At 52.4% G+C, this 16538-nt stretch overlaps 1 protein-coding gene across 1 annotated transcript; it reads right to left on the reverse strand.

Moving 5' to 3' along the window:
- Positions 1-10118: 10118 nt before the first annotated feature.
- On the reverse strand, positions 10119-11075 carry CCR7 (C-C motif chemokine receptor 7). Its single transcript, XM_036398975.2, has one exon. It carries the CDS (start codon positions 11058-11060, stop codon positions 10119-10121), a length of 942 nt encoding a protein of 313 aa, XP_036254868.2. The 5' UTR covers positions 11061-11075.
- Positions 11076-16538: the final 5463 nt, after the last annotated feature.

Genomic DNA, 16538 nt, shown 5'->3' on the forward strand with positions numbered 1-16538 from the left:
CATCACCTGCTCCTGTGGCAGTGATGAGAAGGGAAGTGGGAACAGCATCTGCTTGGGAGGCACGAGCACATCTGAGCACCAAACTGAGCTTTTAGACCCTCAATGAAAATACTGAAGGGCACCAACTCCTCCCTTTGCCCCAGAGACACAGCTCTGAGACAGATCCAGAAACTTTCCTGGGAGATGATACAGGGCAGAAAAAACACACAAGGTGAATTGAGGCTTGATCCTGCTGGCATCTGCAGCTCCTGCATCCTGCTGCAGCTCCACTCCTGGCAGCACAGTCCCACAGTGACAACCATAAAATCACAGACTCATGGAACAGTCTGGGCTGCAAGGAACCTCAACACTCACCCTGTCCATGGGCAGGGACAGCTTCCACCATCCCAGGGTGCTCCAAGGCCCGGCCAACCTGGCCTTGGGCTCTTCCAGGGCTGGGGCAGCCACAGCTGCTCTGGGCACCCGTGCCAGGGACGGTTCTGCTGGTGGCTTGGGGGGGTCTCCGGTGGGCCGGGTTCTTCCAGTAGGTCTGATGGCTGTATTGGTTCAGGGGGGTCTCCGGAAGGTCTGGTTCTCCTGGTGGATCCTGTGGCTGTATTGGCCCGGGGGGTCTCCGGTGGTCCCGGTTCTCCCGGTGGCTGTGGTGGCTCGGAGGGTGTCCGGTGGTCCCGGTTCTCCCGGTGGCTGTGGTGGCCCGGGGGGTCTCGGGTGGTCCCGGTTCTCCCGGTGGCTGTGGTGGCTCGGAGGGTGTCCGGTGGTCCCGGTTCTCCCGGTGGCTGTGGTGGCTCGGAGGGTGTCCGGTGGTCCCGGTTCTGCCGGTGGCTGTGGTGGCCCGGGGGGTCTCCGGTGGTCCCGGTTCTCCCGGTGGCTGTGGTGGCTCGGAGTGTGTCCGGTGGTCCCGGTTCTCCCGGTGCATCCGGCGGTCTCTGGTGGTCCCGGTTCTGCCGGTGCATCCGGCGGTCTCCGGTTCCCCCCAGCGGCGGCGGGAGCCGCGCTGGGCTCGGGGCCGCCAGGGGGCGCTGCGGGTGCGGGCGGGGACACGCAGGGGACACGTGACTGCGCGCGCACAGGTGAGGGGGGACAGGTGGGGACAATTGGGGACAGGTGGGGACAGCTGGGGACAGCTGGGAGCAGGAGAGAGCGGGGGGAGCAGGTGGGGCAAGAGGGGACAGGTGGGGACAGGAGAGAGGGAAGGGGCCAGGTGAGGACAGGTGAGCACGGGGGGAGCGGGCGGGGACAGCTAGGGACAGGCGAGGACACATGAGGACAGCTGGGGACAGACGAGGACACGTGAGGACACGTGAGGACAGCTGGGGGCAGGTGGGGACAGGAGAGAACGGGGGGAGCAGGTGGGACACGTGGGGACAGCTGGGGACAGGTGAGGGCAGGTGGGGACAGGTGGGGGCGGAGGGGGCAGGAGGGGCTGGGCGAACACAGCCGGGAGGCAGGTAAGGGCTCCCTACCTTGGTGCCCGTGCACGGGGGACACACGGACAGCGTTTCGGGGGAAAAAATACGGAAATGTTTTGTAAGGGGGTGTGGGAACCTTTCCTTGAAAACAGATTTGCTGTCACCGAGTGTTTATTTCCATAAGGTCTGAGGGGGTGGGCTCTGGCCCCCGCAGATAAAAGCCGGTGGCATAGGTGGGGCGAGCGGGGTTGTTTTTGTTCCTTTGTCTTCTGCAGAAGCCACAAAAAAGGACTTTTTTTTTTTTTTTTTTTTTTTTTTTTTTTTTTTGTTATGCAAACAAGGGGAGAAAGGTAAAACGCGGGTGGATAAATGTGTGCGGAGCCAGGGAGGTTTCAGTTTGCAGGGAGCGAGTTTGGGGGGAAATGGGGGGGTTCAGTTGTTCCTCACACGTACAGGAGGGGCACAGAGGGGCTGGGAGAGTGTCTGAGGGGTTTGGGCAGCCTGAAATCGGCGTGTTTCTGCACTAAAGGCTGTTAATTTTCACGTCAATCTTTGCTGACAAAGAATCAGGGAATATCCTGAGTTGGAAGGGACCCTCAAGGATCACCCACTCCAGATCTTGTCCCTGCACAGGCCCCCCAACAATCCCACCCTGTGCTGAGAGCCTTGTCCAAACCCTGCTGGAGCTGTGTCAGCCTTGGGGCTGTGCCCATGCCCTGGGGAGTCTGTTCAGTGCCTGAGCACCCTCGGGGATAAGAACCTTTCCCAAAATCCAACTTAAACCCCCCTGGCACAGCTCCAGCTGTTCCCTCTGGTCACCAGAGCAGAGATCAGAGCTGCCCACCTGGGGGATGTTGAAGAGCCCAGTGCCCTCAGCTGCCCTTCCCTTCCCTTCCCTTCCCTTCCCTTCCCTTCCCTTCCCTTCCCTTCCCTTCCCTTCCCTTCCCTTCCCTTCCCTTCCCTTCCCTTCCCTTCCCTTCCCTTCCCTTCCCTTCCCTTCCCTTCCCTTCCCTTCCCTTCCCTTCCCTTCCCTTCCCTTCCCTTCCCTTCCCTTCCCTTCCCTTCCCCTCAATAACTCAAAATCTTTCCTTCTTACACAGGAATTACTCCAGAACAATTTCTTTGCACTGTGCGGTTTTAGGGTGTCAGAACCTCCCAGCACAGGGACCATTTACTGTCAATTTATGTCCCAACCTCTGCCAGCTGTAGCTTCACCTCGGTGCAAAATTCACACCTCTGCAACGCTCATTGCCACCTGCATAAAGGTGAGAAGACTTCGAGTCACTGAATGCTGAAGTGACAGCGTTTTAGTTTTTTTCTCAGTTCGTCTTCAAATTCAGGAGCTGAAGCCACCAGTTCTTGCGTGGTGAGAAGCACAAGGAGGCCTCGTGGGGAGGAGGGTGGTGTTTGTAAAGCTCGCTTGAAAAAAGAAGCATCTTCTGCTGCCTGACAAATCCCATTTTCCAGGCTGGGATTTCTCCAGAGCAGCTGCACTGGAGTTTCCCCGCAGGGCCCACGTGGTAGGAGGTGGCTGGAAAAGGCCATTTGTGCTTTTCAGAGCTGTCTAGGAAATTTGGGTACGAAGCCAGAGGAAGGGGATCTGTGGGAGATGTCATTTTTTGGGAGGATGTAGGAAACAGGACGGAGTTCAGCACTGGGATTATTGATTATTGAAGTCACATGGAAGAGGCATGGACTGATCCAGAGGGAAAAGCCAAGTGAATCAAAGCCATTTAAAATCACTTCCAATAGATGATACCAAAGTAGAGCAACTCCACTTTTTAGCCTGATTGCCCACAGGGATTCCATGTGGTATCAGTGATACAATCTGAACCCACACCTTTACTTCAGGGCAAGTTTTCCCGAGTTTTCCCGAGTTTTTCCCAGAGGGCAGGAGGTGTGTGGATCACTTCCCAGCCGTTCCCACACGGTGTCAGCAGCTCTCAAGGAGAGGTCGCTCCTGGTGCCTGTGGGGAGTTCAGGGGTTTGGCTGAGAGCCCTCTGCCAGGAACAGGGAATTCCTGACCCAAGGCAAGAGGAGAGTGGCTCTGAGGGAAGGAATGGAGGAGATCACATCCCTGCTGTCCCCTGTCCCAGCTTTGTGTCTCTGCTGCAGCCAAAGGGGGATGGTGACCACAGACTCATCCTGGGTGTGCTCTGGGTCACTCAGAGCCTGTCTGGGCTGTCCTGAGGTTGTCACTCAGGCCCTGGGGAGGTCAGCAGTGCTTTGGGAGGTTCTTTCTGTGCTGGGCTTCTCCTATAATCTCTATTTTTTGTTTCAGATGTCAGGGAAGAGAAGGAAGTACTTCCATCTTGGTCACTGGAGCTCCATCTCATGAAATGTTTCAGGTTGTGTGCCATGAACTCCTCCATGGCTACAGGAGGAAATTCCCTGTGAGGGAAGGCTCCTTCTGCACTGGTGATTATAGAGGGGGCTCATTTCCCTGCTGGACCTCAGGAGCAGGGCCTTGGTGGGGTGGAACGTGTTCCAGAAGCCCCCTTGGAGGAGCAGCTTTTGTGCAGAGCTGGTGTCTCACTAGAGCATCACCTCCATGCCCTGGCACAGCTGGGACAGGACCTGTGGCACAACTCTGGGGCTGCTCCTGATGCTTCAGGTTTTGGCTTTTATATTTTTTTAGATTCTGTGCTGCTTTAATGTGCGGGTCTGGGCTTCATATTATAGGACAGTGAGCTCTGTGCACAGAGCAGGGAGATGAAACAATTCCTGCTCCAGCTGGGGACCAAGGACAAATGATCCAAATCTCAGGCCCAAGAGCACAAACAACGTGGGCTGAAGAGAGAAAAACAAGAAGGATGGGCTGGAATTGGACAATGAACTCCAATATGCAAATGGAGCAGGACTTAATAAAAGGGAGAGACCCCATGACCAGTGGGACATTTTGTGACCATTTTGGGTTCACCTGGGGTGTAGCCCTGGCTGGGCTCTTGTGCTGCCCAAGGTGGATCTATTGAGGCCTTTAATAAATCCCTGCTTTGTTCTTGAGCTCTGTCCAGTCTCTGTTCTAGGCCAGCCTTCTCAAGGCATCACTGCCCCCTCCCGAGGTCCCTCCAACCCAAACCATTCCCTGGTTCCACGATGACCATCCCTGCTCCAGCAGCCACAGCCTGGGCAGTGCCTGGAGCAGGCAGCCCAGTGGAGGAGGCAGGAGGCTCTGGCAGCTTTTCAGGGCTTGTCTGTGGTGTTGGGGAGACCTTTTCTGTTGGTTGTTCTCTGCAGCTCCAAAACAACCTCATGCCTCCGGCTGCTGGGGCTGAGCTGGCACGTGAGGCGAGGGCGTGGGGGCCTGCCAGGAGCTGCTGCCAGCACAGCTGGATGAGTTTTGTACAGACCTGGTGCCTTTCCAGGTCTGCTGCAAGCCTCCAGAGCCTGGTGGAAGCCACATCCAGCTCTGCTGTGCTCCCCCTCTGCACACAGTCCGGGGGTGACGTTCGAGCCTGAGCTTTGTCCCCACGTGTCCCCCTGGTAAGGCAGAACCAGGAGCTGCAAAAGTGTGAAACTCTTCAAAGAGGCTCATGCAACACAGCCCAGGAGCTGAGCCTGGGTTAGTCATCCATAAAGGGCTTTGTTTTTTTCCTCTCCCACTCCCCGCCCTGGCGCAGGGGTTGAAGTTCTCTCGCTGCTTGGTGCGGCCAAAACTCAGAAGAAACACGTTATCTCCCAGGGAATCAGTCAACTCTGCCCTGAAAACAGGAGTTTCTCTCTGTGCAGCCCCAGTGGGGTTGGATTATGCTGAAACCAGGTTTGCTGGGACACATGTGTGTGCTCACTGAGCTGCACATGCAGGTGGGATGTTCCCTGATGAGCAGACAAAGCCATGGGTAGAACCTGCAGGATCCAGGAACTGCAGCTGCTGAGAGAAGTTCTGATTTTGGTACAGAGCAGCATGCACAGACTCCAAATCCTGGAAGGCCTTTTTGTCTATTTCTCTGGAAATTACTTGGCCTTTTCCTCTCCTGCAGGATGATTCGGGGCATTAGTGTTGTCCTTCAGTCACAGAAATTTCCCAATAAAGCCCCTGATCACTTGACAATAATTTTTGTGCCAGCACTCAGCAGCACAGAAAGGAAAGGAGCTTGTTATTTTTTTTTTTTTTAAGACAATTGAATTAAAAACAGAGCAGCAGGAAGGGAAGTTTCAGTTCCTGCACATGAGGACCTTGAGGGGCTCAGCAGTGACAAATGCCTGGGCTGGCTCTGCAGCTGCCCTGCATGTGGAGCCAGAAGGCTCCTTATGTGTTCAGACCTGAATGAGGTTCGTACAACAAGCTGGGGCAGTGACAGGTGGTGATTGAACATCAACACCTGAGTCTCTGCTGGTTTAATATCAATACTCAGCTCTGCAGAGCTGGGGTCTTAGTGAAAGTGAAAAAAATAACTTTCATTTTGGGCAGGTTGGTGGCTGCCACAGCTGGACTTGAAAGCTGCCGATTTCTGCTCAATCTGAGCGTGTGAAATTGTGCTCGTTTCAGCCAGAGGCTGTGAGGGCTCCCACATGTGGGATGAGCACAGAGCCAGGGATATTCCGCCTGGTTTTAGGGCTTGGGGAAGGAGCAGGATGGGCTGGGCTCCATGAGGAGGAGGGCTGGGGACATAACCCCCACTAGCAGGGGATTGTGCTGCTGTCATTGCTGCTTATCTGGTTATTTTTCCTTATATCTCTACTGCACCTTGTCCCCTTCTTGGTGCCAACAGTTGGCTCTGAGCTGATCCTGCCACCTTCTAATCCATAGAAAATCCTGGTCAGACTCTTTGATTCACTTGTTTGAGGTCATGAAGCTGCTTGTGATGACACCAACAAAGGGCAGGTGATGTCTCAGCTGTCCCAGTTTCCCCAGGTCCCTCTTGCAGTGGCCCAGGGATGGATCAAACCCCACAGTGCCCCTGGAGGAGGTGGCCCCAGGCCAGGCAGCTCTGCCAACAAGGACAGTTGGCTGTGTAAGAAGTTCTCCCCTGAGATGTGACACCTCCACCCCCAGAACAGGAGTTTGGGGTTTTTTTCCCTACAAAAGAAGGCGTGAGGAGGAAACCATGGCCTCTCTCAGCTATTCTGACTGGTGCAATGTGCCCCCACCCTTCCCCATCACCCACGGGCATTATTTTTAGAGTTTGTTTACCTCACTGGGTTCCAGCTCATTCTTTTTTAGGGTGACAAGGACTTCCCTCACGCAGCTGCCCAGGTGGCACATGAGAAACCACAGCCCTGCCTGGAGAACTTTCCCCTTCTCTAATGAGGGCCAGGTTTTTTATTGGCTTTTTAAAGAAGATTTGGAGCTGTGGAAGGAAATAGGCAGCTCTTGCTGGTGAAAGGTACTAAAATAGGTTAAATCCATCTGAGCAATACGCTCTTCTTTTTGGTAACATGTTCTGTGTGACTTGGCTGCAGTATTTGTGACCCAAGTTGTGATTTTGTGTGGTTGCTTGGTGGGTAAATTTTACTGGTTTAAGTTAAGGCTTTAAGGTAGAGTCTGTTTTCTTAATCAAGAAAGTTCCTGAACATTAAGAGTTTGGCTCATAGTCACCTCAGAGGAGCAGAGGGAATGGTTAAAAGTGCTGTGGCTTTCTGCAGATCCCCAGTTCTTCCTCCAAAACTGCTCAACCTTGTGCACAAATGAGCTCTCGGGGCTCTGAGGACCTTGCTGTGGTGAGACCCAGTGTTTATTTAAGGATCCCTGGGTTTGAGGTTCTGCATCTTAAGCTGTGTTGTGCTGCTCTTGAGATGCTTCTTGAGCCTCTGGGCCAGATGCTGAAACTCACCTTGTCCTTTCTCTTCTGGGGGAAAACGTGAGACTTTCATCACTCAGTGAAAGCAGAAATGAGCCTTGGCTCTGGCACTCGGTGTCAGGCTTCTGTCTCCTCGTGCTCTTTGAGTTTCTTCCTCTTTGATTCCGTGGTTACAATTACAAGGCACTTTTTGTGAACGATATGGGCCCCCCCCTCGCTCCCCCCTGTGTGCTTTGAGGCACAAATTAACTGGGGAAGCCAGGCAGGAGCTCTGTGTTCATTGTTTTCCTTGCAGTTCCGACTCTCACCCTGGATGTGGCTGGGGGTTATAGTGCCCAGAGCTGCTGCCTCTCCCCGTGAGCAATTCCCACAGTAGCATAGTGGTTTATTACTGAATTTTAATAAAATGTGAACAACAAAATGCTAGAGCTCAAAGAATTTTCACTTAAAGGTTGGTGAGTGGCCATTAGGTACCTCCAGCTGAGGAGGAGCATCAAGACAGGTGGGTTAATAGTTAAAATAAAATCTCTTTAATGTGCTGCTGACTTTTTTCTTTCATAATCCATCAGCAGATGAAGTAAACCAACATTTTTCTATTTAGTTTATTTTCCATGTTCTCTTTCCTGCAGGGCAGCACTGGTATGAAGCTGAGCTGATCAAACAACTCCTGAGAGGACAGAAGGATTGACAAGGACTGGATAAGGATGGAGAAAATGCAATGGAAAACCAGAAGTATTTTCCTTAAATCATTATAATTTATTTTTCTCAAGTAGCAAAATACAGTCAGTTTTTAGACACTTCAGGTTGGGATCTTAGGCCAACGTTAACATGACTCATCTAAATTAGATGCAAATTTGTTCTGTCTGTTAAATTTAACCAGGGAAAGCCAGGCACTCTGACATCAGCCCTGCCTCTCTGAGGCACAGCTGCAGCTGTCCCAGAGGGTGCCTCTGCATCTCCTTTCTGGAAGCAGCTGTGGGTGATCCTAGTTGGAATTCATCTGCTCTGTAAGGACCTGAAGACTTCTCCATTTGCAGGAGGGGAATGGCTTTTATCTACAGGACACAAGTACAGCTCCATGTGCTGGTGGAGCAGTTTCCTGGCTGGGATGAGGTGAATGGTTCTGCATGAAAAGGTTCCATGGAAGCAGAGTGTTCTTGGGGTACATTCATGAAGAGATTGAACTTTGTCTGTGTAAAGCAGCTTTACATCTTGAATATACATTAACAGAATATATTATTACTGATGAGGAAAACTGCAAATACTCTGTGCTGGGGGTGTCCCTGGCTCTGGCCAAGATCATGATAGCTGTGTGCTGCCCAAATAAGGATGAGAAAGAAACCAAGGGCAAATAGCTGTTCAGTGTCAGTTGTCACCCCCTGTTTCATGTGACAGAGAAGCAGCGCTTTGTACAGTTACCTGGGCACTGTAAATGAAAATGAGTTCAACAGCTGAGCACAGATAGGTAACACAAAGCAGAATCCTCTCTTCCCGAATCCCAGCCCTTGACAAAAATCCCATACACCAGAGGTAAATGGTTTATGGAGAGTTTATTTAGATTTGGTGGCAGCAGTGCTGTCTCACACCCAGCCAGTGAATTCTGTCTTGGAATTTTATTCCTCAATTCTCTAAAGCAATGCTGTCGAACCCATGAACCAGAGAGTTCTCTGTGTCACTCCAGATGGATCCATGTGTTGAAAAACAGGATGAATGTCTGTTTGGTGAGTGTTTCGCTGCTCATGGCTCTGTGTGTTCAGGGGAACGTGGACATGTCTCCCCTGGCAGCCCTGGGAGCAGCTCCAGGCTGAGACCTCCCTCCGCTGGTGATGGCTCTGGGAGAGCTGGGTGCTGTGGGATCAGAGCACAGGACAGGGGCAGGAGCACAGGGCAAGGACAGGGACAGCTGCACAGGCTGTGCAGCAGCTCCTCCCAGCTGACATTCAGCTGTCCCACGGCAGCGGTTCCCAGAGTGCTCATCTGTCATCAGGAATCTTCTCTCTTCCTGTGAAAGCACCCCACTGGAATTACAGTCTGGGCTCCTCCAAGATCTGATTTTCCATGACAATAATCTGCTGTTTGTGGCCCTGGCAGAGGTGGAACAGTGCTCAGATCAAACCTCAGCGAGCCGTGTCTTTGTTGGTGCCGACAGCACCGATGCAAAACACGTCCCAGTAGCTTATGAGTGAAATACAGATCTGACTTCAAAGGCAGCTGAAGTCCTGCTAGAAGGGCTGGGAAGGGAGGAGAAAACCCACATTCATATTTATCTCAAGGTCAGCAGGTGATAGCCCAGAAACAGGATACAGGCAGAAGTAAAGTAGAATTTATACTTTTCCTGACAGAGCTACGAGTGGCTACAATGTTATAAAAATAATTGAAATTATGGCTTGAGTTTGTATGGATTTTGCATTAGCTGTGGTCACGTCTCACATTTCATGGGGGAAGGCAGAGCAGTCGTGTGCTTGGATACTCCACAGCTGGGGTTGGATCGAGCCCGAGGCTGCGGGTGCAGGTTGGCCTCAGACTGACTCAGTGCAAGGGCATTTCTGTGGGGTTGCAGAGCTGTTGTCTTGTTAAAATCAACATCCAAAGCGAGGGTGATGCTCCCAGGCAGTTCTGCCGCACCAACGTCTGTTTTCTCTTGGTACTTGTCGCTTTTAGGGTAAATGTTCTATTTTGAGCGTTTCTCATTTTGACAGGGAAAGACTAAGCTGAAGGTGAAATGACAGGAGGAATTGCAGACTCACCACCTCTCCCTTGCTTTGCTGTTAGTGACAGCTCTGTTGTAAAGTCTCTCCACTCGTGGGACATTGGCCAACAGCCCTTGCTGCTTGAAACAGGAGGAGGCTCCTGGATTTCCCCCTCGACTTCTCTGCAGTGTGACAGATCTTGCTCTGCCAGGGGTTCAGACTAGAGAAAATGTCCAGAGCCATTTCAAGCTCCACCAAGGCGTGCCTGGAGCTGGGCTCACGGGGAGAAGGTGGTGGTTGTCTCTGTCTCCATGGCGAAGGAGCTCCTCTTGTTGTCGCGGCACGAGGTGAGCTGCCAGAGGCGCTCCTGGCTCAGGCAGCCCAGCTCCTTCAGCAGCTTGAAGAGGTCGGTGCGGAATTTGACGCCGATGAAGGCGTAGAGGAACGGGTTGAGGCAGCATCGGAAGCAGGCCAGGGTGTAGGTCACATCATCTGCCACGTCCAGCCTCTTGCTCTCCTCACATGAGGTGGTCTGGTTGAAGGCTGAGATGGTCTTGGCCAGCATGACACTGTTGTAGGGCAGCTGGAAGACGACGAAGACGATGACCACGGCGATGATGACCTTGATGGCTTTGTTCTTCTCAAAGTTGCGGGCCTGGAGTAACGTTTTGATGATGATGAGGTAGCAGAAAGACATGACCAGGAGGGGAATCAAGAAGCCAAACACCATTTGGGACACTTTGATGCCAGTGTTGAAGGTTTGCAAGTCATCAGCAATGATGGAACAACGGGGGCTGCTCTCTGAGTTGTTCACACCACTGTGAACCAGCTCAGGGATGGAGAGGATGAAGGCCAGGAGCCAGATGATGGCGCAGGTCACCTTGCTGATGAAGATCATCCGGGGCCGCAGGCGATGGGCTGAGGCTGCCTGGACAATGGCAAAGTACCTGTCGATGCTGATGGACAGGAGGAGCAGCATCCCACTGAAGAAACTCATTTTGCAGATGCAGTAGACAGCTTTGCAGGGAACACTCCCAAAGTACCAGTGTGTAGCCGCGCTCGTGGCCCAGAAGGGAAGGGTCAGCAGGAAGAGGATGTCTGCCCCAGCCAGGTTCAGCAAGTAGACGTCTGTCATGGTCTTCAGCCTCTTGAAGTAGATGTAGGTGAGCATGACCAGCCCATTCCCCAGCAGCCCTGTGAAGCAGATGAGGCTGTACATGGCCGGGAGGAAGGCAGCACGGAAGTTTCGGACCTCCTCCTTCTCACACAGGGACTCAAACATGCTGTAGTCGATGGTGCTGTTGGAGTCATAGTAATCAGTGACATTCTCCCCAGCACAGAACTAGAACAGGAAAAAGAAGAAGAGTGTGTTGGGACAAGGGCTGTCTTGCCTGTGTGGCCGTGCAAGGAAAGGAGCCTGGAGAGAAGTCCCAGGGAGTTCCCAAGTGCTGTTTCATGCCAACATCACAAACAGAGCTGACACAACCTCGTGGCTGAAAGTGTTTCCTATAAATATGTGAGGTTTGGGGCTTTTTGGGGGGCTTCGAGTGGGAATTCTACCAGAAACGTTTCGTGCTCAGCCAAAGTAACATCTGCAAGCTCTCAGATGTGTGGCAGCTTTCCAGAGTGTTCCAGGACCCACTCCAGCTGTGTGTGCACAGCCGGCTGTCAGATAAAATATGAGAAATAAAACATCCTTGAGCTGAATTAAAAATCAACGAAGGTGCCTGTGAGAGCATGAGGAAATGCAGTGAGTGCAGCAGGAAGCTGCTTCCGTGTGGGGCCAGCATCTCATTCAAGCCCCCGATTTCAGTTCTGATTATTCTTGTTTCATCTTCCCACACTGCCATAACCTGTGGGGCAGAGCCTGCGGTATCCGTGCCCTGCTTTTGTGACTTATTAGTCTCCAGAACCTTCTCCCCATCTCACAGACATGAAAGGTTTCCCCTGGATACCCCCACCCTTTATCAGAGAGCATCTCGGTGCTCTCCATCTCAGCAGGTTTGGCTTTCACCACATCCTGCCAGGCTGCCAGCAGTGAAAGGGAAAAGCAGCAGGGGCTGCTCTGCTCTGTCCCAGAGAGCCCCATGGGCTGGGAGGTGGCCACTGCAGCCAAGAGGACCTCGGGCACCAGGAGCCGGCCCTGGGTTTGGGGGCAGATCGTGGCACAGCTCGGTGTTTGGGGTCCTCCTTCCTGGGCCAGGGCACTCTGAGCACCAGGCAGGGGAGGATGCTGAGCTCTTCCTCCATGGCTTCATCCCTCTCAGCTCTGGGTTTGGTCAGAGCCCAGCATCTTGACCAGGAATTTGCAGGGAGCAGGAACTATCTGCTCCCTGCAATCAATGTGGTGCACTCCTGTCTGTCCTGGAAATGCTCATTTTGGGGCTAACAGGAGACTCACACAGCCCAGGCCATCTGAAAATCACTGCGTTTTCCACCATTTTTCTCTGCTTGGTTTTGTTTCTCTTGTTTGTTTTTCTGTAGCTGGGCTCTGCTCTCACCTCCCACCTCCCACAGCTGGATCCTGGGGTGAGCAGCTGTGTCCCCACACATTTCTGGGACTGTGGGTGGCTGCTCTGAGTTTTTGTGATCTCCCTTTACCCACAACACAAACCAGCTGGATTTCAACAATGTTGTTGAAAACATCTTACCTGAAAAACGAGTGGCAGGCTGAAAACAAGGCTGACCTTTAGCTGCTTGCCTAGGGAAGAAGGAGATGCTGTGTTAGTGGCTGACTGGGGGTTTCCATATGGTTGTTACTTTGAAAAAGCAGTGGGTAATGCTGTCCATGGCACTGTGAACCCTGCAGAACCCTCACCACTGAGGAAACCAGAGCCTGGGGAGGATGCCAGCAAGATAACCCAGGGTCAGGAGTGTTACTGTCAGATCATGGTGGAGCCTCAGGAGTCTGGCCCCTCCGGCTTCACGGATTCATGAAGCAGTTTGGGTTGGAAGGGGCCTCTAAAGGTCATTCAGCTCAACCCCCTGCAGTGAGCAGGGATGTCTGCACCTAGATCAGGTTGCCCAGGACCCCATGCAGTGAAGGCAGAGAGGACTCTAAACTCAGGCACAGTGCACCCATTTTGATTTTATCCATTATTTTTCCCTGCAGGCAGCCAGCAGCCTCTTCCCTGGTGTCTGAGCACTGAGGGTGCAGCTTAATCCACGTGAAAATACCCAGCTGTGAGGGCCATAAATCCGGCCCAGCTGCGCCCGTGTGGTGCCTGGGCTGTGGAGAGGAGAGCTCAGCTCCCCTGGGACAGATAGAACTGGAACTGGCTCAAATTTATTGCTTGCCTCTAAATGTCAAGAGTTGGCCTCTGCTGCCGTGGGATGTGAAAATATAGGATGCTGACAGCTGGGAGGAAAAACTGAATTTAGAGCCAGGTATGATGGTGGTGAGAGCAATCTCAGCCAACAGCTCTTCCTGCTGTGGTTAGCAGAGCAGGGGGCAGGGAAAGCTTTCTCCTCACTGGTTTTACAGCTCCTACCAGCATCTACCTCAAGCAGCTGCCACTGAAACTTGCTCAGCTGGAAGGTGGCAGTGAGACAGCCCTGAGCTCCACTCTGGCGTGAGGAGGAGATGTGTCCCTCCCTGAGGGGTGCCTTGGTCCAGGATGTCCCTCCAGGCACTGGGGGTCCCTGCAGCCCCTCACTCCCTGTGGGTTTTCTGCTCTGGGGGTGCTGAGCAAGGAGATACCTTTGGCTTTCAGCTGCCTGCTCCTCCTAGAGCTCCTCATGGCCTGGTTGTTCATAATTGTGGCTGATTCCTGTGCTCAGTGCCTGCTGGACCCAGCTCTGCTTGGTTTCAGCTTTGTGCCAGGCTCCTGCTCATGTTGCACTGCACCAGGATGATGAACTTCCACTACAGGCAACTGCACCAAGTCCTTGTGTTAAGTCACCTGCAACAGCTTCGCTAATATCAGACAGAGTTACCTGTGAGTGGGGATGTTTTTAATACCTGAGGGTGATGTGTGGCTCAGAGAGATCCTCAGCCACATGGGAAAACTCGTGGTGCTCATCCCCAGGCCTGTGTGAGCACCTCCCCTGAGGCCTCCTGGAAGTTTTGTCTCACCTTCCCCCCTTATTTTCATCTTTGATGCTCCTGCAGCTGTGTGCTCAGTTGTGTTCATCCTCCCCTCACCTTCCCCACACCCTCCTGGGGGTGTCTGAGGGGTTCCCATGGGAACTCAGGAGGAACCTGGGGGGACTCAGGAGTGCAAGGCAGGGACTGAGGGTGAAGTGAGGTTCTGGCTGCTCTGTCCAGCCAGTGCCTTTCCCTTTGATCAGTCCCAGACTGCAGGAAGAGGTTTGGTGTCTGCTGTGGTTGTCACCCCCTCTAACTGCTGCCCTGGCTTTTGCATATGATACAGGAAATACACGAAAAGCCCCAAGGACTGAGACCCACTGGGTGGGTTTAAGCAAGCTGTAACTGCCCTTTCTGCCTGGAATACAGAGTCCCTGACCCTGCAAACACCACAGCAGCCTTCAGCCTTCTGCTGCACCTTCTGAATAGCCTGGTTTCTCTGGCACTGCTGGAGCTGGTGCTCCTGGCTGCCTGTGGATGGGTGATGAGTTCCTGTGCTGGTAGCTCGGCCCCACCAGGAAATTGCCCCTGTGGCTGCTGGATAAGAGGCAGAGAAGAACCACCCTCATTCCATGGAGGAAAAGCACTCACATAAACCACACTCCATCATCTCTCTGTGGCTTGGTTTGCAAACTCCAGGTCCAGCCCTGACTTCACCTGACCGGTCCCTGCCCAAGCCCTGGTGAGAGCTGCTTTGCTCTGCTCTGTTTTCTTATCACCCTGCGAAGGTCTAGAAAAACAGGACTGAGAATGTGACTCAACCAACTCCTGAAACAGTTCAGCTGATATCATTCCTTTGAAGATCATCATAAGTTTCTTTTTTCTCCTCTTTTTCAGTTGCTTTTTCAACTGTCTTAAATGTCAAATGAGTTTTCAACATGAAGAAAACCCTGTGCTGTTTCTGCCCCTCTTCTGTGCCCCCACCTCAGATTACACATTTGCAAAAGCACAACCAGAGAGGCCCTGCTGCCTCCTGCTCCCTGTGTGCCAGTTTGAGCATGTTTCTGTCACTGGTTTCAGTCAGACTGGACAGGACTTGCGTCTCCCCAACTTGTCCTGTGGTCTGGGGCAGTGGGCAGAAGCAATTATTGTGAAAGGAGTCTTGCTCTGCAGCTTATCAGGCAGTTTAGGTACATTTCTTTACTTTTTCTTTCCTTTTTACACCTCCTGGCAGTTGGCTGCTGTGGGTATTTTCTTCAAGTTTTTTAAAGTTTTGTTCCTCAAAATACTGAGGAAAAAAAAAAAAACCCTCTAAAAAGTCCCTGCAGCCAGTTGAACTAGAAACCTCATTTATAAAAATACACCAAAACTCCACCACAGCCAATGAGTCAGCCTGGCCCTACAGCCCTGTGGCAGCCCCCTGTGTCTCAGCTGCTTTGAGGCCATTCTTGTCCTGAAGGACCTGGAAATGGATGGAAATGGGAATTACTGCATGGGAGGGAAGGAAGGAGGTGCTGCTTTGAGGCCATTCTTGTCCTGAAGGACCTGGAAACAGTTGGAAAGTAGAATTGCTCCATGAGAGAGAAGGAGAGAAGGGATCTGTTCGTGACAGGGGATGGGAACCCCTCAGTTTTACAATTTTCCTTCACAGACTAAGCCCAAGGGGGGAATTCATCCCTTGACAGCTGCTGAACTCTTCTGGCTCACTCAATAGCAAAGAGAAAGAAATGGGTGCTTTTAAGCCTGGGGTGGGCACCTGGGGCACAGCTCAGGCTGTGCTGTGGCAAAGGGTTGGTGAATTTGGACAGGCAGATCCCTCCCAGCTTATCTGGATCTCCCTCAGCACCAGCTCCTGAATGTGAGCAAGATAAGAGCAGCTGCAGGAGCAGTGAATCCCACCAGGTGCACCCAAAAAGGCCTCTGACAGTGGAAATATTCGATGTCAGGACATCTGCCTGGAAGAGGAGAGAGACACAGCCCTGAGGGTGATTAATCCGATCACAGAATGAGCAGGGCAGCTCCCGAGGGTCCGGGTGCTGCTACAGCCGAGGGATGCACGAGGGCAAAGCAGGAGCTGGGAATGCTTTAGGGATGAGATGCATGAGGGAAAAGGAAGACTTGGGAATGCTTTAGGGAGCATTGGCAAAGCTGAGCAAACCTGCTCTGGCCAAACCCTCGTGGTGAAAGAAGGATTTTTGGCCACCTGGAATTGCAAAGGCTCAGCGCACGTGTAGGCAGTAATTAACCTGCTCTCTGCACATTATGCATGTACCAGCTTCTGGTGCCCTTTCTCCAGCAGTACAGGAGGCTTTTGGGGGAAGAACCAGATATTTCTGAGAAAAGTTAATCATATTTAAGTGATCTAATGACTATTGGCAGTTAGCAGCCTGCTCTCCCCCTTCCCCTCCTCACAACTGGCAAGAGGAAAGGCACTGTAATCTCAGGAGTGAGAGGAGCCAGTGAAACCCAGTCATGCTCTTATTTCATGTGTTCACTGCTCTATCACAGAAGAAAGTTAATAATCATGAATCTCCACTCCTTTCAGGAAACTGTGAATCAAAAGACAAGATAAGCAGAAAGAAGCAAGTAAAAAATTTCCTGCAGAAGTGAGCCAGGTGTGTTTTAAAGAAAGCACCATGGTAGTGCATCTTCAGGAAAATGAAATATTCC

Source organism: Molothrus ater, chromosome 27 (genome assembly GCF_012460135.2).
Source record: "Molothrus ater isolate BHLD 08-10-18 breed brown headed cowbird chromosome 27, BPBGC_Mater_1.1, whole genome shotgun sequence".
Classification (NCBI taxonomy): Eukaryota; Metazoa; Chordata; class Aves; order Passeriformes; family Icteridae; genus Molothrus; species Molothrus ater.